The sequence below is a fragment of the Cetorhinus maximus genome, chromosome 17, assembly GCF_964194155.1.
Source record: "Cetorhinus maximus chromosome 17, sCetMax3.hap1.1, whole genome shotgun sequence".
In the NCBI taxonomy this organism is placed as follows: domain Eukaryota; kingdom Metazoa; phylum Chordata; class Chondrichthyes; order Lamniformes; family Cetorhinidae; genus Cetorhinus; species Cetorhinus maximus.
In genome coordinates, this window is record NC_135895.1 from 5,037,904 (window position 1) to 5,062,672 (window position 24,769).

General features: G+C 44.8%; 1 protein-coding gene across 1 annotated transcript in view; it reads left to right on the forward strand.

Annotated features, from left to right (window-relative positions):
• The window catches only part of col24a1 (collagen type XXIV alpha 1), a 721,848-nt gene that overhangs the window by 648,927 nt on the left and 48,152 nt on the right, over positions 1-24,769 (forward strand). Inside the window, exons 37-43 of the mRNA XM_078561886.1 lie at positions 3,639-3,692; positions 4,723-4,830; positions 7,938-7,991; positions 13,587-13,640; positions 14,680-14,736; positions 23,133-23,186; positions 24,689-24,742. Of these exons, the coding sequence (XP_078418012.1) occupies positions 3,639-3,692; positions 4,723-4,830; positions 7,938-7,991; positions 13,587-13,640; positions 14,680-14,736; positions 23,133-23,186; positions 24,689-24,742 (435 nt within the window). The remainder of the gene's footprint in view (positions 1-3,638; positions 3,693-4,722; positions 4,831-7,937; positions 7,992-13,586; positions 13,641-14,679; positions 14,737-23,132; positions 23,187-24,688; positions 24,743-24,769) is intronic.

Sequence of the window (24,769 nt, forward strand, 5' to 3'; positions counted from 1 at the left end):
TCTAGTGTGGGGGGGAATCCAGCACAGTTCGGTGGGGCTGAACCAAAATGTGCTGATCGAGTTAAGGTTCAGATTAGCCAGGATCTTATGGAATGGTGCAGCAGGGCTGGAGGGGCTGAATGGCCTCCTCCTGTCCCTGTCTTCACATGACAGAGGTTTGCACTGAGCCCTTCCTTCATGCCTCCAGAAGGGAGGACAGGCTTGGGAACTTTTCACAAGTTCCATGACTGTGGGGATTAGCTCTGCCTACCTAATTGAGAGAAAGGAAAGGGAAGAGAGAGAGAGTGCTGAGTCACAGTTCAGTCACCCTCGCATGGCCAAGCAAGCAGTAAGTGAAGGTCATAAGGCTTATTGTATGTGTAAAGGGCCACAGGTGAAGAGGAAGAATATTGTATGTGGCCTCTGAACTACTTGAACATCATACTAAATTCATCATACTTAATTCCTGCTCTCATGCCCACATGTCTGTCCTTGGCTTGCTGCAATGTTCCAGTGAAGCTCAACGCAAACTGGAGGAACAGCACCTCATCTTCCCATTAGGCACTTTACAGCCTTCCGGACTGAATATTGAGTTCAGCAACTTCAGACCATGAACTCTCTCCTCCATCCCCGCCCCCTTTTTAATCCCCTTTTTCCTACATTCATTTTTATTTTTTATCCACATATTTTTATTTTTTATTTTTATTCATTTATCCATGGTTTTATCCCCTTTTTCTATCCCCCTTCTATCCCATTTTCTATCTTTTTTTCCCCCATCGCTGCCCCCTCCCCTCACTCCACCCCCACTAGGGCCCTCTGTCACTTGTTCATGTTCTTTCCAGAGTGCTTACCCTTGTCCTGCTATTATCACATTCCGCTTTCTCACCTTAATGACATCATCAGCACCTCCTTTAGCCCTCACCACTACCATTAACACTCCCTTTGTCCTTTAGTTCATGATATCTTTGTCAATCTCTCCTATCGCTGACCTTCTATCCAGCTTCACCTGCTCCACCCCCCCTTAAACAGTATAAATTTAATCACATTTCCACTTCTCTTTAGCTCTGAGGAAGAGTCATATGAACTCGAAACGTTGACTCTGTTTCTCTCTCCACAGATGCTGTCAGACCTGCTGAGTTTTTCCAGCATTTTCTGTTTTTATTTCAGATTTCCAGCATCCGCAGTATTTTGCTTTTATACTAAATTCCTCGTTATGTAATGGGCCATTATTTGCTGTAGCAAACTATCTAACCGTGCCGGCTATTAGTTAGGCTTGGCATTTAAACGTTTGGATTTTGCAGGGCAAGTTGTTGAAGGTTTTTTTTATCTTTATCTTTTCAAGGGATGTGGGCGTCGCTGACAGGGCCAGCATTTGTTGCCCATCCCTAATTGCCCTTGAACTGAGTGGCTTGCTACCCTCTCTCAGGGGGCAGTTAAGAGTTAACCACATTGCTTTGGAGTCACATGTAGACCAGACTGGGTAAGGACGGCCGATTCCCATCCCTAAAGGGGACTAGTGAACCAGATGGGTTTTTACCTCGATGATAGTTTCGTGGTCACCATCACTGAGACTAGCTTTATATTCCAGATTTAATGAATTGAATTTAAATTCCACCACCTGCCTTACGAACAAGGAGCAGGAGTAGGCCATTCGGCCCCTCGAGCCTGCTCTGCCATTTAATAGGATCATGGCTGATCTGATAGTAACCTCAGATCTGCATCTAGCCTACCCCCGATAACTTGTCACCCCCTTGCTGACCAAGAGTCTATCCACCTCTGCCTTGAAAATATTCAAAGTCTCTGTTTCCACTGCATTTTCAGGAGGAAAGTTCCAAAGACTCACGACCCTCTGAGTGAAAAAATTTCACCACATCTCAGATTTAAATGGGCAACCCCTTATTTTTAAACAGTGACCCCCTAATTCTAGATTCTCCCACATGAGGGAACATCCTCTCCACATCCGCCCTGTCAAGACCCCTCAGGATGCTATGAGCAGGATTTTCAGGTTGATGTGCAGGCGCGCTCAGTAGGCCCGGGTGCAGCCAGGGAACAGGCCGACGCCCGCGATCGGCTCCACACCGCGATTTCACGCGGGTGGGCCAATTAAGGCCCGCCCTGCATGGCTCGCGAGCGGTAGCGCTGAGCACTACCTGTGCGGGCAGGGGGAGGAGGGAGAGTCGGGTCGCATGCATGTGAAAGAGCGCTTCAGTCCCCCTGAGGCACGGAGCTGCCTCAGGGAGATTGAAGCGCTGTTTAAGAAAAATAAATAAATACATTAAAAATTTAATGAAACATGTCCCCTCACATGTGACACAGTCACATGAGATGGGACATGTTTTTATTTTTCAAAGAAAGTTTTCATTTAATTTGTAAAAGCTTTAGGAAACCTCATCCCGCTCGTGGATGAGGTTTCCTAAAAAAATGTAAAGGCCGCTTGGCCTTTTTGCCTGCCAGCCGACCATAAGGTTGGACAGGCAGTGTAAAATTCAGGTTAATTACCTGGTTAACGGCCTTAATTGACCTATCAATTATTGGCGGGCACACGCCAGAGTCAGCTGTGCGCCAGCCAAATGAAATATCTCGCATCACTTAATGTTCCGGCATGTTGGGCACACACCCACACACCAAATGGAAAATTCTGCCCTAAGTTCCTCCCTCCCTTCCATTCCCTGGTTTACAGCTTGGTAAGCCTTGATAAGCCTTGGTAAGACTTGGTAAGCCTTGGTAAGCCTTGGTAAGCCTTGAACCCATCATGTCTCTGCAGCATTACCCTGGTTTTCCAGATTACTGGTCCAGTGACATTACCACCGTGCCATGATCTCCCCTCAGTGAGAGTTGATAATGCCACAATAAGGGAAACAGGGCACCTGGGCCCTTAGAGAGCAGGGCAAGCAAATACTCTATCCCCTTCACTGATCAGATTGAAAGATGGTGAAATTAACAGTGCAAGGACTGAAAAGGAAGCGAAACTTAGAGTGGGTGAGTCCGAATTCAAAGCTGGTGCAGAAAGAGAAGTAAAGAGAATGAAAGAAATATTGGATTCAGAGACAGGAGGGATAAGTTAAAAATAAATGTTTCCATTTTAAATGTAACATTTTTAAAATCTCCAACAATCAAAAGCAGAAGGAATGAGCCTCCACACTTGTAATAGTTCATTTTCAGTGCCAGAGAGATTGACTGACAGTAATTATTACTTAGCACATCAATAAAAGGTTATTAAACTGAAATTAATTTTCTTTGACACGTTTATTTTTAATCTGCTGCACAAAATACCACATTATTTCAGCGGTGAGGCAGATATCGAAATGCAGTTTCTACGGAACTAGCAGCGGAACTATGTAACTCAGGCTGCAACTTTGATATTTTTTAATTGGATCATACTTCTGCCCCTCACCCGAAGTTGCATTTCCATTTGGACAAGAACAATAGCAAGCACGATTAGCGTCAGCATTATTTTGGCAGCAAAATCTAGGCCTGAGGTATTGTGAAGGAATTTATCTGACAAATACTCCACCAAGCTCACGTAACCAAGGAGAAATGGGAAGCTAATGGGAATGAACTGCTAAGGATTGAGTTTTATTGCTGACTTAAAAAGGGGGAGGGTTTTTTAAAGTCTTGCATCTTGAAATCAAATGGACTGTTTTGCTTTGACTCAACAGGGACCTGAAGGGAAACGAGGCAAACCGGGACAGCAAGGACGCCCGGGAAGAAAGGTTTCCTTTAGTTTTCTGTCTAGAGAATTGTCAAGATATTCAAGTTGTTTTGTTTTAATGACAGGCCCTTAAAACATTGGGCTGAATTGGCCCCACGGTGGCTGGCTTGGAGTACGGGGTCAGAGGAGGGGCCAGTGGGAGTGGGGGACAGCTTCCCAACGCTTTCCTGGTGCCAGGAAATTTCCTGGGGCTGGGCTGGGAATCTCCATGGAGCCTAGTATGCATGTTAAAGCCCCAATGAGGGGCAATTTTGTGGCCTCACTGGTATTTTGCAACAGCCTGTGGCAAGCCAGGGATGGGAGGGGGTGGAGGTTATGGTGTGCGGGTTCATCAGAGCTGGAGGTTCTCATGCCCCATTGACGGGGCCTTGAGTCGGGAAGGCCACAATCACGGCCTATCCTGATTTAGTGGAGGAATTCCCCTCCCAGCCCTACGGACGTGCTGGTCTTGATCTGCATTGTTTCTTCATTTCTGTGCAGGCCAGTGAGGGATCCTCCGTGTTGAGGACCCCCTCATGGTCCTTGTCCTGCCTCAGTAGTGCCCACCTCTCCCTCTAATCCAGTGGCATCGGAGCCCGCCCACCATCCTGACTAGGAAGGCAAATGCGGAGATAACCAGTTATGAGGCTGGTTCCTGAGTCGAGCTGGTCTCGCCGCTGGCAAGTGTAGCTTTGTGGCTCCTATTTGGTCCCAACATCAGGGTCCCAAAGCCTGCGGCAAAGTCCAGCCCATCATTTCAGATTCATTCATTTAGAAAGCGATTGGAAACATAAGAAGGTTTAATTCTATCGGAAAAACTCAGCAGGTCTAACAGCCTCTGTGGAGAGAACGACAGTGTTAACATTTCGAGTCCGTATGATTCTTCTTCAGAACCTCAAAATGGACTCGAAACGTTAACTCTGTTTCTCTCTCCGCAGATGCTGTCAGACCTGCTGAGTTTTCCCAGCATTTTCTGTTTTCGTTTCGGATTTCCAGCATCCGCAGTATTTTGCTTTTATCTTGGATTTAATTCTATGTTTTGCTTCATTGAGGGAGAGAAAGGACCTCGGGCACCTCCTGGAGAACAAGGTGACCCAGGGGAACAAGGGGAGCAAGGAGGACCCGGACCCAAAGGAGCAAGAGGCTCACGGGGACCAATGGTAATTTTTAAAAGGCAGAAAGAACTTATGTAGCGCCTGCCACAACCACAGGATGTCCCAACACGTTCTACAGCCACAGGAGCTTTGAAATGTAGTCGCTGTTGAAGTGACATTTTGACCCAGCGACACTGAAGGAATGGTGATATCGTTCCAAGTCAGGATGGTGTATGGCTTAGAATCTTAGAATAAAGAAAATTTACAGCACAGAAAGAGGCCACTTGGCCCATCATGTCTGTGCTGGCCGGTAAATGAGCCACCCAGCCTAATCCCACTTTCCAGGGTTTGGCCCACAGCCCTGAAGGTCACAGCACTTCAGGCGCATAGCCAGACAGCTTTTAAGTGAGTTGAAGGTTTCTGCCTCTACTACCCTTTCAGGCAGTGAGTTCCAGATCCCCACAACCCTCTGGGTGAAAAAATATTTCTTCATTGGCTGGGAGAGGAACCTGCAGGTGGTGGTGTTGGGCATTGGAGGTCGGTGTTGGGCATTGGAGGTCAGTGTTCCTGTTAGGATGCACAAGTGCCTAGCCACACAAACATTTTAGAGGGAACAGTTGTGGGGTTCACAAATTTGGGAGGTGCTGTCAAAGAAACCTTGGACAGGGGTGTGAAAGCAGCAAATTTAAAACGATACCTACTGCTTTCAAAAGCTGCCTTCTTATCTCCTACCCCACCCAACCATCCCCCACCGTGCATTTCCAGGCTGAATATCGATTGTCCTTTCCGTAGAACGTTGGATATTTTATGACTCCAGAGGGCTTGAGTGTTTAACCCAGGTTGACGCAGCAGTACTGCATGGTGGGAGTATCAGTACTGAGGGACTGCCACACTTCTGGACATGCCATATTTTGGATGAGATGTTAAAACTGGAACTCTATCTGCCCTGTCAGTTGGGTGTAGAAGTTCCCTCATGGCCTGACCTTGCGTCCTGTCCAATGTTTATCCCTCAAACAGCATCGCTAACAAAACCGATGATCTGGTCGTTCATCTCAATGCAGCCAAGGTCCCACAGAAATGCATGGTTAGGCACATGTGCATTCTGGCAGGAATATTGACCTCCAATGCCCAGAACACTGTGGGTGTACCTACACCACACGGGCTGCAGCGGTTCAAGAAGGCAGCTCACCACCACTTTCTCCAGGGCAAATTAGGGATGGGCAATAAATGCTGGGCCCAGCCAGCGACGCCCACATCCCGTGAATACATTTTTAAAAAGCTTGACAAGCTTTGTGTAAATTTCGGCATGTTGACAATATTCAGAAGTAAAAGACTGTTTCATCTAGTGATTGGAAGTAGGGGGAAAAGCAGACAGCAAACCTGAGTAAAGCAAGTTAGCGATAGATGCCTGTTTCAAAGGAAAACTAGCATTTTCTTGACGTTTGTACTGCTCAGAGGACCTACACGTGAGGCACTTATTGCCATAAATAAGGTGTAATTTGTGCTGCTTCTATGAAATATTGAAACTATAAAGCTTATTTGTTTCTTGTATATCACTAGTCACTATGGCAATGGGATTTGGAAGTCTGTTTTCAAATAAACAAGAATAAACACGGAGAAAAATGTTTCTTTTTCATGCAGAAGGGCTGCATAATCCACTTAGACTAAACAACTCTATGCCCAATTCTGCATCCTTCACTGGATATTTAATGTTCCAAACATTTATAACATAAAGCATTAGAATTTTGTCTAAATGGCCAAACCTGGAAGAGACTTCTGTTAAATTGCTTTCCACTGTATAAAATTATGAGGGGCATAGATAGGGTAGACAGGGAGGAACTTTTCCCCTTGGTGGAGGGATCAATAACCAGGGGGCATAGATTTAAGGTAAGGGGCAGGAGGTTTAGAGGGGATGTGAGGAAGAATTTTTTCACCCAGAGGGTTTTGGGAATCTGGAACTCACTGCCTGGATGGGTGGTAGAGGCAGAAACCCTCATAACATTTAAGAAGTATTTGGATGAGCACTTGCGATGCCATGACATACAAGGCTATGGGCCTAGTGCTGGAAAATGGGATTAGAATAGTTAGGTACTTGTTTGACCGGTGCAGATTCGATGGGCTGAAGGGCCTTTTACTGTGCTGTAGACCTCTGACTCTAAGATACATGCAAACACCACCACCTGCAGGTTCCCCTCCAAGCCACACACTATCCTGAGTTGGAACTACATCGTCATTTCTTCACTGTCACAAGGTCAAAATCCTGGGACTCCCTCCCTAACAGCACTGTGGGTGTACCTACACCACATGGACCGCAGCGGTTCAAGAAGGCAGCTCACCACCACCTTCTCAAGGGCAACTAGGGATGGACAATAGATGCTGGCCTAGCCAGTGACTCTTAAACACTGAGAAAGGAATTTTAAAACAAGTCTCTCCAGGTCACCTCTGATTATACTAGTTGACATTTTCTATTGACTTACATCAGTCAAACTGGGAAGTTTTTGAGTGGAACAAAAACAGAAGATGCTGGAAAAACTCAGCAGGTCTAACAGCATCTGTGGAAAGCTGAGATTTTTTTCAAAAGCTGAGACCTGCTGAATTTTTCCAGCATTTTTTGTTTTTGTTTCAAATTGCCAGCATCCGCAGTATTTTGCCTTTATCTAAGTTTTTGAGTGGAATAGCCTAACTCCCAGTTGGATTGCGCTGTTAGCCATTCAGCTGAGTCTGTCCAAATTGTGTGGCTCACAAGGGATAATGAGATTTTCATGTAATTAATCTGGCTTTAGATTCACAGATGGAAAGCCAGTGTGCTTAACTCATAAAGTAGGATTCTAGTAAACTGTAATGTTGGATCATTTACTCTCATAGACCCAGAATGGAGCTATTTCTCCCCGTGGGAGCTCAGTGCAGTATAACAGTTGATTCTTGATATTTTCACATTATTTGTCAACCTGAACTATATGAAATATAGCCTTCCAAATTTTCATTTCAGAATAAAGTATTGATGGTTACATGGCTATCCTAATATTGCCAGTGGCCAGAATAATTTTAAGTGATAATTAAACAGTTTTACACTTTGAATGGCATTAAATTGTATTGGCCTGAATACAATTGTTTCTATAGCATATTGATCTGAATTCTTTCTGCCCGTACAGTAATGATTTCTATGTTTATAGGGGCCTCTAGGCTTGATGGGTCCAATGGGTGAACCAGGACTTGTGGGATATCCGGTAAGTGAATATCAATCAGGGTTAAAAACACCCGCCATTAATCTCGTCTGATCCGCCATTAATCTCGTCTGATCCGCCATTAATCTCGGCTGATCCGCCATTAATCTCGTCTGATCCGCCATTATTCTCGGCTGATCCACCATTAATCTCGGCTGAATGCCAATAGGTTTATTCCAGTTGGAAAGGTAACCGAGTTGCCCTTGGGAGGAGTGCAGCAAAGATTCACCAGAATGTTACAGGGGGTGGGGGTTCAAGGGTAAAATCATGAGGAGAGATTGCATCCATGAGGCTTGTATTCCCTGGAATTAAGGAGGTTAAGGGGTGATTTGAGCGAGGTTTATAAGGATCTTGAAAGGAATTGATAGGATAGATGGAGAGAAACAACTTCTACTGGTGGGTGAGTCTCGGAGCAGGGGACACAGCCTTGGAATCAGAATCCAGGGCATTGGGGAGGGAAATTGGGAAACCCTTCGTCACACAAAGGGTGGGAGCAGTGTGGAACACTCCCATAAAGATGCCCGCGCTCAATTAATAATTTTCAATCTGACATCAATCATTTTTTTTCCTGGTCCATGGGTATAAAATGGTGTGGGGCCAAGCTGGATGGATGGAGTTTGCGATCTAGATGAACCACGATCTCACCGATTTGGAGGGTTGAAAGGCCTGGTCCTATGGTCGTTTGTTTGCTCATAATGATTTTTGATTTGAATTCCAGAAGCCTGGGAACTGGCTTTCTTCCAGTTTCACCAAAGTACTCAAATCTACCCCGATTGTGTAGAAAACAGGATTTGATAAGATAAACACGGTGAGCTGGATAACTGATGTCTGACTCCTGGAATTTGAATTGAAAAGTAAATTAACAAATGCTAACGTGTACGGGAATAAGCCCCATGCATTTTTTGAGAAACTGCATCCATACTTTTAAACAAATAATATATCTACTCAATAAAACTGTACTTGTTGTCATTGAGGATAGAAGAGTGATACATTCCAGAATCTAAAAGCTGCTGTGTAGTCAGACATTTTCTGTCAGTCTCATTTCAACTTTGATTAACTTCCCATTCCAATCCCCAGATTTGCATATCCCTCCTGCCAAGTTTTCATGGGTAGTCTGGGGATCTGTGGTACAAGACGGTATAGGTTAAAAAGCTAAACTTCACTTTAGTGCTCCTCACGCACAAGGCTCTTATATTGGTCTTTTAATTCACAGAACAGCAGGGCTGGTTATAGATTCTGCCCTCATGTAGAGAAAGCCATATTTAAAGCCTATTTAAAAGCAGGAAGGATTCAGGTAGAGTAAATAAAGGGAAACTGTTTCCAATGGCTGAAGGATTGATAACCAGGGGGCACCGAATTACAGCAACTGGCAAAAGAACCAGAGGTGACATGACGAAAATCTTTTAGTGTCACTCGTGATTAGTATTTGGAGTGCACTCTCGATGGATACAGCCTCAATAACAGCCTTCTAAAGAGAATTGGATAAATACTTGAAGAAGATACATTTGCAGGGAGAGAGGGAAATAGCTGGGGGGAAAGGGACTAACAGGATTGCTGTTCGAAAGAGTTGGTACAGTCTCAATGGGCCAAATGGCCTCCCGTGTTGTAAGATACGATGGGCAGAGTTTTGCGCCAGCGGGATTTTACGGTCCGGCCGAAGTCAATGGACATTTGAATGGCTCGCCACATTTTACAGCCCCACCCTCGCCAAAATGTTTCTTTAGACAGGGTTTATGGATTATTCTCCAAAAACATTGGGCGAGATTTCCTGGTCCCGATGAAAGTCAATGGACTTTTGGTTGCCCCTCCAAATTTTCCTTTCCCACCCGCGACGGTTCCCACCGGAAAATCCAGGCCAATGACACACTCACTGCTCCTGTGACAACTCTATTTATTGACACTCAACCAAGATCATTGCCAAGTTAGGCTGGTGGATTCGCCTCTTTGTTAGTTTAGCTAACGTTTGACACCGCAGTCAGGTTTTTAAAGCAGAACAAGTTGTGAAAGCCGTGGGGCATTCAACAGGGGCACAAGTGGATGTTGCTTAATGGCATTTATAGCGCACAAGCTGCTTTAGGCATTCAGCACCAGGTCTGACATGAGCAGTCTCCCGCTATCCTCTGTTAAAACTATTCACTGTGTCAGGATCATCCTGGATTGCAAAGATTAGCATAAACTCTGCCGTCATGAATGCTTGTCCCCTGTCCCCTCCACCCTCACCTCCATAAAAAAGTGCAAGAGACTCATGGGCTTCCTGCTCACTAAAATTGAGACCATTTGTTCAGCTTTCTCTGCCTCATCCCTCCCTTCCCCCTGTCCGTCCAGCCAAACTTTCTCTAAAGCCCAGTGCTCATAAATATCACTCTACGCAGACCAGCAGAAGCAGGCGGAGGTCTACAGGAGTGTGTTGTAAGACAATCAGATCAACAAGGCTACTCTCAGTTCTCGCCAGATCCCTCAGTTCCTGTCTTGCCTCAAAATGCACCCAGTTGTTTCTGGGCTCCCCTGGCCTTTTCTGTGACCCTCCCTCGCAAAAGGTTCCTAGGGAATTCGGGAGAAAACTCTTCATCCAGAGGCTGCTGAGAATGTGGAACTCACTAGCACAGGGGGAGGTGAACAGCATAGATACACTTAAGGGGAAACTAGATAATCACATGAGGGAGAAAGGAACAGAAGGACCTAAATGATCGGAGGAGGTGAAGAGGGGTGAGGGGAGGCTGTGGAACACCGAGCATGGACCTTTTGGGTTGAAAGGCCTGTTCCTGTGCTGTAAGCTCTCTTTGTACACTTGTATGCAGTCCAATGTCCTAGCCCTGACCTCATACCTTTCTCTAATTTCTCTCCTATCTCTCCTCATTCCCTCTCTAAGTTTATCATTAGATAATGGTGTCCATTAGAAACACCTCCTATTCTTTTGACCTCACTTCCACTAAACCGCTGACCGCCCCCAACTTCACTCCCCGGACCCCACACTAGTTGATATTTAGAACAATTCCTTCTCCTGAGATTCTGCCCCCTCCCAATGCAATTGTGTCCTAGATTATTTATGTGGCATCGCCATATTGAATGTGCTATTTTCCTTATGAACAGCACAAATTATTTAAATTACAGAGTTAGTATCATTCCTAAGGCTAAGAGGGTACTGTACAGAACACATTATCCTTCATACACACAACAATAGACAAGGAAAGACCCCCCTGGTGCATCTAGCCTGTCCACGCAATTAGGATTTTAGTATATCACAATAGATACACAGGGCAAAATCGTCCCAGATTCACGCTAACTGTGGTAGTGGGCGGGTAAAATGACATTTTACCCACCGGCCGCAATGGCGGCTTTTCACACCGTATTGTCCCAAACCCACCGCATTACTTATGCATTCCCGGGATACACGCTGTTTCCATGGTGGGCAGGCTCTCATTCACCCGCCACGCGATCATTTCGCCGCTTCATCACACCAGGTACCACACCAGGTACAGCCGCGCTCAGTGCTTCCAGCCCAGGAATGCAGCAAAGAAGACATGGCCCCGAAAGGGCAAGAAGACTGAAGCCCTCGAGCGCTTTTTAGATGCCGTGGAGGCCACTGTGATGTCCTCTACCCCCGCTCTAGCTGCAAGAGGGGCAGCAACATCACCACTCCCGCTTGGTAGGCGATGGCAGTGGTGATCAGTGCCAATGCTGCACAGAAGATGTTGGCTATTCAATGCAGATAGAGGATGAATGACCTCATCTGTGCTGCCAGGGTATGGCAACCATCTCATCGCTCTAAACTCACACTCAAGCCCATCACACATTCACTGGCATCTCACTCACTATCAGCTCAAGGGACATCGCCACTCACTCTCTCACACACACCCTCACATCTCCATCTGGCCTCATCTCCTCTGGAGACTGCCTCCTCAGCTCTCACCATCTTGAAGCCACTTGCACAGATCAACATGTGCCCCCCTACACACACCCTCCTTCCCCAGTACAGCCCTCACCCAGCAGCCTCTTCCCTTGCCTAAGACCACTTCTTCCTCTTCCCCAAGCAAAACCTCGCCCTGCAGCTGTTGAAAAGCCGCCCACATGTGGCTGGTCTGGTGGGTAGAGACCTGCCCGTGAGCCTCCCTAACAGGGATGTGGTGCTGCCTGTGGAGCCTGGCACTGAGACTGTGAGTGCTGCCCGAAGCAAGGTAGACAAATAAACCTCGAAAGCCCGAGGGAAGTGCAGCTCACCAGGTGCACACCTTATATATCCTGTTGTGAAACACGTCAGAGTGTTATCCCGCCGATGTGGGTGGACGATCCTGTGGGGGGGGTTGAGTCCGATGGGCTGGCCTTATAATGATATTACCACGAGGTCCCCGATGTCCGATAGTGGGGAACACGGCTGCCATCAGCGGGCAGAGCGGACGGATGTCGTGAAACCAATTTTTGGCCTTCACGCCATATTGTCCGCTCACATCACTGACCACACCCGACACCAGCGGACACAGAAAATCTCGGCCACACTCTTCATCCCGCCTAGAACTTCGTTATCTCCCGGGAGAGTTGAAAATTTGGGGGGAAAAAATACAGGCCTATTTGGCAGGAAAAATTTGTGATCATGGAAACTTACCTCACAGAAGGAGGCCATTCGACCCATCCTGACAATGTTGGCTCTTTGACAGAGCACTCATAGGAACCTAGGAATTAGGAGCAGGTGTAGGCCATTTGACCCCTCGAACCTGCTCCACCATTTGATAAGATCATGGCTGATCTGCTTGTCACCTTGACTCCACTTTCCTGTCTGCCCCCCCATAACCCTTGACTCCCTTGCCTATCAAAAGTCTGTCTAATTCAGCCTTGAATATATTCAATGACCCATCCTCCTCTGCTGCCTGGGGAAGAGAATTCATGTTTCCAAAGCATTACCCTGGGTGTCTGGATTACTAGTCCATTACCACTACACTACTGTCTCCCCTCATACTTAGTCCCATTCCCCAATTTTTTGTCCATTACTCTGCAAATTCCTCATCCTCAAAAACCTGCCCAACTCCCTTTTAAAATTATTTATGGAATCAGCTTCTGTCATCTTTGCAGGTAGAGTGTTCCCAATCCCAACGACTGTGTGAGTGAAAAAAAAAATCACCATTCTCCAATGATTTTAAATCTAAGACCTTTGACACATTTGCCAATGGCAACAATTTTTCTTTACATACTCTATCAAAACCTCTCTTCATGTTGGAAACCTCTCGAGAACAGTCCTAACTTTTTCAACCTCCCCTCGTCGTTGAAGTCCCTTGTCCCTGGTAACGCCCTGTTAAATCTCCTCTGCACCCTCTCCAACCCCACCACGTCACCACCAAGATTATCAAAACTAACCTGGGAGATCACTCTGAGTTTGACAACTCCTTGTTGTACCTCCTTCCTGTAGAAGGCGACCTCTGCACCAGCTTAAACAGGCCCAACTCTCGCCCGGAGGAATTCAGCGGGTCAGTTCAATGTCAATCTTCACCTTATTCTGTCTCTGCCTAGGGTCATTATGGATGCTTGGATTGCGTTTGACCTGGGTCATGGGAACCCTCTCAAACTTATTATGACTGCTGAAAAATGGACAATGCTTTCTTCTTTCAGGGTCATCAAGGGCCACAAGGACCTCAAGGACCCCCAGGACCTAAGGGAGGAAAGGTAAACCTTTAGTTATGTGTCAGCGGGCAGTGATGTTATGTCATGTCCCAACTGCTGAACGTTTGTACTTTTTGAAAGCATTTCTAGGGTAAAATAAAAATTACCAAAATTAGGAACTCGAGCTCAAAAATTAAAACTGCTGAGTAAAATACTTTGGCTTTGATTTCCGAAACTAGAGCAACAATAACTTACATTTACATAGCACCTTTACCCTGTAAAACATCCCATGATGCTTCACAGGAGCGTAAATCAAACAAAATTTGACAGGCGCATCTTGTAAGGAGATACGAGGGCAGTGGGCCAAAAGCTGGGTGAGACAGGTAGGTTTTGAGGACGTCTTAAAGGAGAAGAGAGAGTTCCGGAGAGCTGGAGGGTTTTAGTTAGGGATTCCTCATGTTTAGGGCCCAAGCAGCTGAAGACACAGCTGCCATTGGTGGAGTGAAGGTGATGCACAAGAGACCAGAATTGGGGGAGTGCAAAGGTCTCGCAGAGTTTGTATTTGCACCTGCTTACACTGTGCATTATGAACTGATTGGGGCTTGACAGGGTCGATGTTGAGAGGCTGTTTCCCCTTGTGGGAGAGTCTAGGACCAGAGGGCATAATCTCAGAGTAAGGGGTCGCCCATTTAAGACAGAGGATGGGGAGGAATTTCTTCTCTCAGAGGGTAGTGAATCTGTGGAATTCTTTACCACAGAGAGCTGTAGAAGTTGGGTCATTAAGTACATTCACGGTTGAGATAGACAGATTTTTACTCAGTAAGGGGATCAAGGGTTATGGGGAAAAGGCAGGAAAGTGGAGTTGAGAATTATCAGATCAGCCATGATCTCATTGAATAGCAGATCAGTATCGATGGGCCAAATGGCCTACTTCTGCTCCTACATCTTATGGGGCTATTACCAACTTATCCCATTGTTTTCAGTTAAGACAAGAGTAACGTCGCAGAAATTTAAAGATAAAGAACATCGATCCTATTTGCCTGTTATGATTTACTATTGCTTGTTGTCAATCACAGTCTATGTCCCTTTCCTTCACTCACAGGGTTATCCAGGAGACGACAGTGGTGTAATTGGACTCCCTGGGCCTCTAGGTGAACCAGTAGGTCATGCTTTTCATAGCAAATCATGTTAATATTTGAAAGCCATGGCTTAATGTTGTCTTTCAGTGTATGTTCCTTCACATCACCTGAATTTTACTGGATGAATTTCATTGCACAGATTTGATAATGTGGACAAATATCATATTCCTGGTGGTACACTTTGTCCAACATTAATAGCGTGTGAATCGTGACTCTCCGTGTGGTAAATTCTCAGCCACGTGGGAAAGACAGTTCTCCACTGAGTGGAGCATGTTGCAGAGCAGATCTCCATCCAAGAGCGTCTCATACTGAGTGGCTGCAGTAAATCTCTCTCATACCCAGAGGCTGAGTCACGATGGCCAAACTTGCAGAGGAAAAGATAAGCATTGTTAACAATTAGAGCATCACAGAACATTACAGCACAGAGGGAGGCCATTCAGCCCATCATGCCTGTGCCAGCTCTTTGGAAGAGCTATCTCGTTAACCCCTCAGCTCCCTGCTCTTCCCCATCAACCTTCAGTTTTATCCCCTTCACATTTTTATCCAATTCCCTTTTGAAAGTTATTATTGAATCTGCTTCCACCGCCCTTTCAGGCAGCGCCTTCCAGATCATTATAGCTTTCTCCTCGTTCCCCCTTTTTTTGCCAACGTGCATGAATATTAAATTCACCTCGAAATCCCTTATCTTCACTGGGGTATTCTTTGCTTTAAACCATTTTTGCAATATTGGAACAAAGGACAGAATTTAAAAGCAGGTCAATGCAAGCAAAGGCAGAAATGAAATTGCCAAAAAGCTGTCGGCTTTTGTCAAAAGTGCGCAAAATAAGAGCAGGAAATGCTGGAAATACTCAGCAGGTCTGGCAGCATCTGTGGAGAGAGAAGAAAGTGTGAACGGTCCAGCTTGATGATGGACGATTCAGTTCTGACAAAAGACCAGTGGTAGCAATTATTTCTCAACTGCAAGTCATGTAAAGGAACATTGTGCTGTGGGCTTAGTTAGAGATGATTGTTATGTTCTGAACAATTGGCAACTGTTCACTACAAATAACTCTAAAGATAGCACTGACTCTTAATCCATTTGCATGTTTTCTCTTAAGAGGTTATAAAAGAAAACTTGGAGGTTACCTATCAAGCTAGCTTCATATAGACTTACCTCCCCAAGGTAAGGTAAGTTCTATTAAAAAGCTTTGCTTGTTGGATAACCTTGTCAATCCACACCAGTCCATCCTTTGACTTTGTAAATTAATTCTCTTCTTTCATCAAACGTAAAACCCAAGCCCAGTATGGTGAGCGGACAAATTTCTACACAATTTCTACCACTTCAAGCCTTGTGCTAATGGGGAGAAGGCATGTGTGCCTGAGATGCGACATGTAACGTGTCAACTTTGTCATCTATAATTGAGAAGTTGCAGCCAAATGGCAGACACGTCTGTGTGGCCGTCTCTGGTGACGATCAGGCGGACTGTTTTAACACAGTTGTGTAAACTTCCAGATCCTGGGCAAATTTGGAATTATGCTAAAGAGGTCACATTGAAGCAGAGGACATTCCACCGAGAATGAAACAGTGCTTCATCTCAAAAAATGGAGATGGCACAGTTGGACTTATGATGCGCTGATAGGGTGAGATGGAGAGCGATGGGAAGGGACCAGTATGGACCAGTTGGTCCAAATGGACTGTTTCTGTGCTGTAAACACTATATAATTCAATGTATTTTTAACTACATAATCCAGAAAACAATTTAGATTTGGTTTAGAATTTACTCAGCCATCCTTCCATTTTGAATGTAGCTTTCTATGAAAGATTGACTCAATGGCCTGAAATGAATGACGTTGGACATTTCTACTAACCTTTGTGATTTCCTCATCTCCCAGCTATTATCTCACCATTAAATCTTTGTTATGAATAGTTAGATCATTGACATCAGCTGGCAAAGTGGCAAAGTGCACAACACTAAATCATGTAAGAGGGCTCAAGATCATTCATGACTTGACATCGACTCACTGAATACCAGTGTTTAGTGCTAATGCCACAGTGGTTAACATTGCAGTGTGAATGTCGTGGATCATCAATAAAAACGGAACAAACTGACTCTTTGTACACAATGTCTGACTTGAAGTCGAGTTGTTAGAAAACATTTAAGATATTGTGAAAGAAAGACAAACATGTAAGTAAAACATTAGAACAGGTCAGGGTCCAGGTTTGTGTCCCAGGTGTTTACACAAATACACAGAGTACAAGCAACAAATTCATTGAATTTCAGACGTGAGTTCAACTTAGAGGGTATGACATGCTAGCCATCATCGAGACAGATATCAGATATAGATAGGTTGAGTGAGTGGACAAAAATCTGGCAGGTAGAGTATTGTGTAGGAAAATGTGAAGCTGTTCACCTTGACAGGAAGAATAAAAAAGCAAAGCATTACTTAAACGGAGAACAACTGCAGAATTCCAAGGTGCAGAGGGATCTATGTGTTCTAGTGCATGAGTCACAAAAGCTTAGAATGCAGGTACAGCAAGTCATTAAGAAGGCTAGTGGAATGCTATCCTTCATTACGAGAGGGATTGAACATTAAAGTAAGGATGTTATGCTTCAGTTATACAGGGATTGGTGAGACCGCACCTCGAATACTGTGTGCAGTTTTGGTCTCCTTATTTAAGGAAGGATGTAAATGTGTTGGAGGCAGTTCAGAGGAGGTTTACTAGATTGATACCTGGAATGAGTGGGTTGTCTTATGAGGAAAGGTTAGACAGACTGGGCTTGTTTCCACTGGAATTTAGAAGAGTGAGGCGTGATTTGATTGAAGATTATAAGATCCTGAACAGTGTTGACAAGGTAGATGTGGGTTAGTCCAGAACTAGGGAGCATTGTTTTAAAATTTTGGGTCACCCTTTTAGGACAGAGATGAGGAGAAAGTTTTTCTCTCAGAGGGTTGTGCGACTTTGGAACTCTCTGCCTCCGAAAGTGTCTGAGGAGGGGTTATTGAGTATTTTTAAGGCAGAGGTAGATAGATTTTTGTTACACAACGGAATCAAAGGTTATCGGGGGTAAATGAGAATATGGAATTCAAAATACAAACAAATCAGCCATGATCTTATTGAATAGCGGAGTAGACTCAATGGCCTACTTCCGCTCAATATTTCATATGCTCGTATGAGACATGGCTGCAAAACAGTCAGGACCAGAACTAAATATATCATGTTATACAACCTACAGGAAAGATAGGGAAATGGTAGAGGGGAAGAAGTAGCATTAATAATTAAGGATTAAATCACTTCAATGATAATATCTTTGCTTTCAAGTCCCTCCATGGTCTCTTTCCTCCCTATCTCTGTAATCTCCCCCAGCCCCATAGTCCTTCAAGATATCTGTGCATCCCTGTGCTAGCCTCTTGTGCATTTCCAATGAGAATAGCTCCAACATTTGTGGCTATACCTTCAAGGCCCTTAGCTCTGGAATTCCTTCCCTAAACCTCTCTGTCTCTCTACTTCTCCTCCTTTAAGACATTCCTGAAAACTACCTCTTTGACCAAGCTTTTTGTCACATGACCTAATATCTCATGTGTCTTGCTGTCCAGTTTTGTTTTATAATCGCTGCTGTGATGTGCCTTGTGACATTTCAATACGTTATAGGCGTATATAAATATGTTGGTTTTGTTGTTGAGGGGACGAGAGGTAAGTGGGCAGTAGAAATTTAAGGGTATAATTAAGAAATAGAAAAGGATTTAAGACTGGACTAGGAGTTGTGTATAGGCCTACTTGTAGCAGCTATGAAGTGGCAGAATGTATAAATGCAGAGATTAGACAAGTATGTAGTAAAGGCAGAATGGCTTTAATTGGGGATTTTAACTTTTATACAGAGTGGAATAAATAGACCAGCACATTTCAGAAAGATAGTGAATTTCTTTAGTGTTATTAGGATAGTTTTCTGTACAATATGTCCTAGAATTACTAAAGGGCATGCTATATTAGATTTAGTAATAGCAAAGAGCTAGGTTTAGTTGATAGCCTAACAGTGCAATAACAGGGATCTAACTGCAATTATCAAATGATTGAGTTTCAATGTTGTGTTTGAAAGAGTTAAATGCAAAACAGCTACTTCTAGATTTAGGTAAACTGACCAGTGAACCGAGAGTGAGACTGACCACTGTAAACTGTATGCGCAAAATGAATATAAGTGGGAATTAGTGTTCAACACAGAATTTAACGTGGCACAGAACAGGATCTACACTTGTCAAAAAACAGCCATGGATGACCAAAGAGGTAAAGCGAAAACATAAACGAGAAAGCGTACAGAAGTAGCACAAATCTTGGTGAGTGGGTGAGATACAAAGAACAGCAAAAGGCAGTAAAAGCTAATGTGTGGCACTTTATCAAAGGCCTTTTGGAAGTGAATGTACACCAGATCAACTGGATTATCCTCATCAACTCTGTCTGATACTTCAATACAAATCTCCATCAAATTAGTTAGACACGATTTGCCTTTAATAAAATCCATGCTGGCTTTCCTTAATTAATCCAAAGTGACTGTTCATTTTATCCCAGATTATCGATTTTAAAGGTTTTTGTAGCACAGAGAGTAAACTGACTGGCCTGTAGTTGCTGGGTTTTAGTTCTGGTCCTGACCATGGTCTTGTAGCCATGTCTTGCTGATGACTAGCAGGTCATACCCTCCATTTGAATTAACGTCTGAAATTCAATGAATTTGTTCCGTATGTTCAGTGTATTTGTATAAAGAACACTCATCTAGGACACAAACGCTGACCCTGTGCTCCTGTCCTAAGGTTTTACTTACATATTTGTCTTTCTTTCATAATACTTTTAATTATATCTAACAATTGGAAACTCGATTTTAGGTCAGATATTGTGCACAGAGAGTCAGTTTGTTCTGTTTTTGAGCGGGGGCATAAGAATTGCAATTCTCCAGTCCCCTGGCACCTAAAGTGGATTGGCACAACCTGAACCCTTCCTCACCCACTGGTCTGACGGGTTAGATTTAATTTGTTGTAACTGCCTCCTAGAAATCACGCTTTCGGTATACGTTGTAGTTGTGCAGTGGGCTTTCTTAGCATCAGACTCACTGACGAAAAGTGAGAACTAGAAACTGAGATTAAGGAGATTGAGAAATCTCTGGGGAATTATAAGAAACTGAGATAGGGATAAGTGAGGAGGAACAATATCATGTAACAAGGGGTTTATGGGTTAACTGAAGAGACTGGTTTGTTTTCTGGAATCTTTCCTTTCGAGGCATTCATCCCTGATGTGTGACGGTTTACATGTGTTTTCAGTCGGTTACCCAGCAGAGCAGGAAGCTGAAATAAAAACAGAAAATGCTGGAAAAACTCAACAGGTCCAATAGCATCTGTAGAGAGAGCTACTGAGTTAATGTTTCAAATCCGTATGACTCTTCTTCAGAGTTAAAGAGAGATAGAAATGTGATGGAATTTACACTGTTTAAGTGGGGGGGTGGATCAGGTAAAGCAGGATAGAAGGTCAGTGATAGGTGGAGGCTAAGGAGAGATTGACAAAGATTTCATGGACAAAAAGACAAAGGGAGTGTTCATGGTAGTGGTAAGGGCTGAAGGAGGTGCCAGTAGTGGTGTAAAGGTAAGAAAGCAGAATGTGTGAAGGGCAGAACAAGGGTCAGCCCTCTGTAAAAGAACAACATGGAACAAGTGACCGATGGCCCTTTTGGGGGTGGGGGTGGGGGGAGGGGGCAGTGGTTGGGGGGAAAGGTTAGAAATGGGGATCTTAAAAAGGAATAAAAAGGGGATAAAACAATCAATAAATAAATAAAAATAAGAACAAGTGAATAAAAAATAAAAATACATTTTTTAGTAAGGGATTTAAAAGGGGTGAAGATAGAGGAGAGAGCTCATGGTCTGAAGTTTAGGCACTTTACAGCCTTCCAGACTTATCATTGAGTTCGACAGCTTAATCTGGAAGACTGTCAAGTGCCTAAACTTCAGACCATGAACTCTCTCTCCCCTATCTTCACCCCTTTTTTATTTAAATTTACTTTTTTCACTTGTTTTTATTTTTATTCATTTATTTATCCTATTTTTTATCCCTTTTTCCCCACCACCTCCACCCCCCCAACTCCACCCCCAAAAGGGCCACCTGTTACTTGTTCTTTCACAGAGCACTGACCCTTGTTCTGTTATTAACACATTCTGCTATCTTACCTTTATGCCACTATCAGCATCTTCTTAAGTCATTAACACTACCATTAATACTCCTTTTGTCCATAACATCTTTGTCAATCTCTCCTTAGCCCTCACCTATCACTGGCCTTCTCTCTAGCTCCACCCCCTTAAACAGTATAAATCATCCACAGTATTGTGCTTTTATATTAGAGCAGAAGGCAGCTTGGTGGTGCTGTGTTACAGTCCACTCAGGGCGTTTGAGTTGTTGTGGCAACATGCACTTTTAAATATCTGTCGTAGCCTGGAGCTGTGGATAGTGATGGTCGAGGCTCCAACTTTCTTTCCATCACATGACTGACCAGGAATCTCTCCCGCTCTTACCGCCTGCCAATGGCGTGTGTTGGGAACAGTTGCAGGTCAATACTCAACCTGCTTCACCCATGTTCATAAACACATCTTACTTGGTCATCAATTCCTGGGGTGGGACTTGAACCCAGAGCTTCTGGCTCAGAGGCAGGGACACTACCCACTGTGCCACAAGACCCCCTGTACGCTAGGTTTCATGGGGTGTTGGTGCCACTGCTATTCCCAGCCGGATGGGAGATGATTAGGTGATCCCACTATCAGCCTGGAGTCTGTGCTGCTGCAAGTGTTTGGGATTTATTTTATACAAATAATTTATGTAAACTACTATCCTCCGCTCACTGCTCTTTGCTGGAGACATTACCCAGCTTTCCTCGGAAGAAGTTGCTGCAGTTACAGTCATGAGTTCTGTTTGCTGTAGTCCCTTTTTGCTGCAGAGGCTTTTCTTAAATAGACTCTGTAGACTGGTTGCTGCAACGCAGACTCTGTTTGCAGAGTGAAAAAAGTTTGTTTGCTGTAATATAAGGCAGTATTTTATGCCCTTTGAGTTTGGAGGTGGGGAGGGTGGTGGGCGGGGACCCTGCCACCTTCCCGCCTCCACCCGGATTGTCCGTGGTGGGCAGGCTCATGGTCAGACTATCAACCCCGCCACCAATTGAGGTCCTTAAGTGGACAATTAATCTGCCTAAGGGCCTCATCCAGCCACTGCTGGTATTAAACCATTGTCAGGCGGCCCTGTCACCACACGGGGAGCACGACAAGCAAACCTTTGTAGGTAACGGGCTCCCAGGAGTGGCAGTTTGGGGCGGACCTCATTCAAAGGCCGGATAAAGGGACCCGACATCAGGAAGGGAGGGACCCAGTGAGAGCCACCCCACTTCCCTTGGTGCTGACACCCCTACACCCCCCTCCCCTGTATCCCCCACCCCACGAAACCCCTCCTGCCACCACTTACCTCTGGCCTGGGTTGTTCCATGATTCTGGGCCTCCAGTGGGTGTGTTTCCTGCAGCAGCCACCATCTCCCTCGTGGTGCTGCTGAACGAAAGCGCCTCCTGATTGGCCGGCAGCTCTCAGCGGGCGGCACTTCCCACCCCCGTGGTCCTGATCCTGTGGAAGGCCTGCTGTTAATTGCTTGATTGGCTCATAATTCAGAGGGCCTACCCCAAAGGAGGCAACGCGGATTCCTCTCCGGATCTCCTGCTCTCCGGATCTCCAGCTCTCCGGATCTCCAGCTCTCCGGATCTCCAGCTCTCCGGATCTCCAGCTGTCCGGATCTCCAGCCGGCTGCCAACTCCCCCACAGCCTCCCAAAGATTCACCCCATAAACTCTGTTTTCCATGAGTCCTAATGTCACTCCCTCCCTGCCTCCAACTCAATGGATGACACAGCTGCGTCATGAGACACTCATAAAAACATAAAAATTAGGAGAGGAGGTAAACCAGATGACCTCTCGAGCCCTAATCGACCATTCACTGTGGCTTCAGTGCTACTCATTCCTGGTGTGCGAGTCTCGTACACCCACTAGGCTCTCTCCAGTAGCTGGGCCTTAGAGAATCCAGAAAGATTACCCTGGATCCAATATAAAAGCAGCTAAAGATTGAAGAGTGTTTCTTATTGAAACAAGCTTTTGAATCAGGAAGGATTTGATGTTTTGGGAATTTTTTAATGGTGAACTGATAGCTTTAAAACTCAAAACATAACATGGTCCTGCCCTGCATTCCTGGTATTGAAAGGCAATTGCACTTCAAGTTAAAGGATGGTTCTTCCTCAAACATTGAGGGATTCAAGTGTAGGCAGGTGGCCAAACTAACAGCCAAAGAAATGATTCACAGAGAATGATTTAATCTCAAATGATTGGGTACGAGAGACGTCTTTACACTGTATATGACAGATTGTTCCCTTTGACAGGGCCCTGGGGGTCCACGTGGAGATCGGGGTGAGCCAGGAGATGAAGGATACAAGGTAATTTCTTTATATTGCTCTGAATTCTAGGGGCCACGGGCTGCAATCGGTGGGAAGTGGTGCCCCACAGGGAGTGGTGCCGAGATCACATTCACATGAACAATATGGACTCAGCAGCTGGGTGTACAATCCATTAGTTTGCAGGCAGCATCTAACTGGGGAGGTACAAAGGAGGACTGCATCAAAACACAAAAGACATTAATAATCTTGCTGCATTTGGGTGTGTAATTGGCAAAGGGATTTCAATAAAGATGAATTCTCATAGGAGGAATAAGCAGATCACATGATCCTCGGATGATGAGGTGAAATAGAGAAAGGGAACAATGGGATTTAGAGACATACACGCACTCACACGCAAATCGGTTCAAAGAATGATGCATATGGAAAAGACTTTAGAAACAAGGAAAACATGGAGGTTCATTTCTAGAGGGATAGATAGCATTGACAATGGAGAGGTTATGTTAAACTTGTGGGCAACCTTGGTTAGACAACGCTTGACAACAGTGTTGGTGTCCATATTCTGGAAAGGGTATAGAGGCGCTAAAGAAGGTGCAAAAAAAGAACGGAAAGGTTATAACCATCAGGAAAGATTTGTACAGGAGACTTCTTTTCCCTCAGGAAGAGAAGACGGAGGGCTGACCTGATAGAGACCTTTAATATTATGGAAAGGTTTGAGAGGGTAAAGCATAGGGAACTTTTGGGGGAAACAAAAATAGGGGCCTTAAATGTCTTTTAATAGTCTTTAATAAATCCAATGGGCCGTTACTCCAGGAGTGGTGAAAATGAGGAAATTGCTACCACGAGGAATCACAGAGTTGTTACAGTGCAGGAGGAGGCCATTTGGCCCATCGTGTCTGTACTGACTCTCCGAGCGAGCAACTTACTCGTCACTCCCCCGGCTTCTCCCCACTAACCCTGCACTTTGTTCCTTTTCAAATAACAGCCTAATGAGATTGAGGTGAGTAACAGATGCATTTAAGGGAAAGCTAGGTGAGTACAAAAGGAATATGTGGATAGGGTTAGCTGAAGTAGCATAGGAGCAGCTTGTGTGGAATATAAACACCTTGGTCCGAGTGCTGCAAGTTGTTTGTAATCCTGTGTAATCACCGTTCACTTATTCTACAACCGTTACAACAATGTCAAAAGCATGTTTGAACCCATAATGAGAGACAGTAATCCTGGGGATGGACTAACTCAAATTCCGCTCCTGTTGTAAAGTGCTCTAAAATTTCTATCTATATTTATGGGGCCCTCATTCTACATGTTCATGCATTCACAGAATCACAGTGCAGAAGAGGCCCTTCGGCCCATCGAGTCTGCACCGACACGTGAGAAACACCCGACCTACCTACCTAATCCCACTATATTCCATGAAAAGTATAAAGTTGACCATAATGATTGTGATGAGAAATATTTTAATATTAATTCTAGACTTGAATGCGGCAACAAAAATTGAACTGAGTAGATAATAAGTGTTTTACCACTGTGCCTAATTTCCACAGGGTTATTCAGGTTTACCAGGACTGAGGGGAGCTGCTGGACAGCAAGGAGCACCGGTATGATCTCTTAAACCAAAACATTTG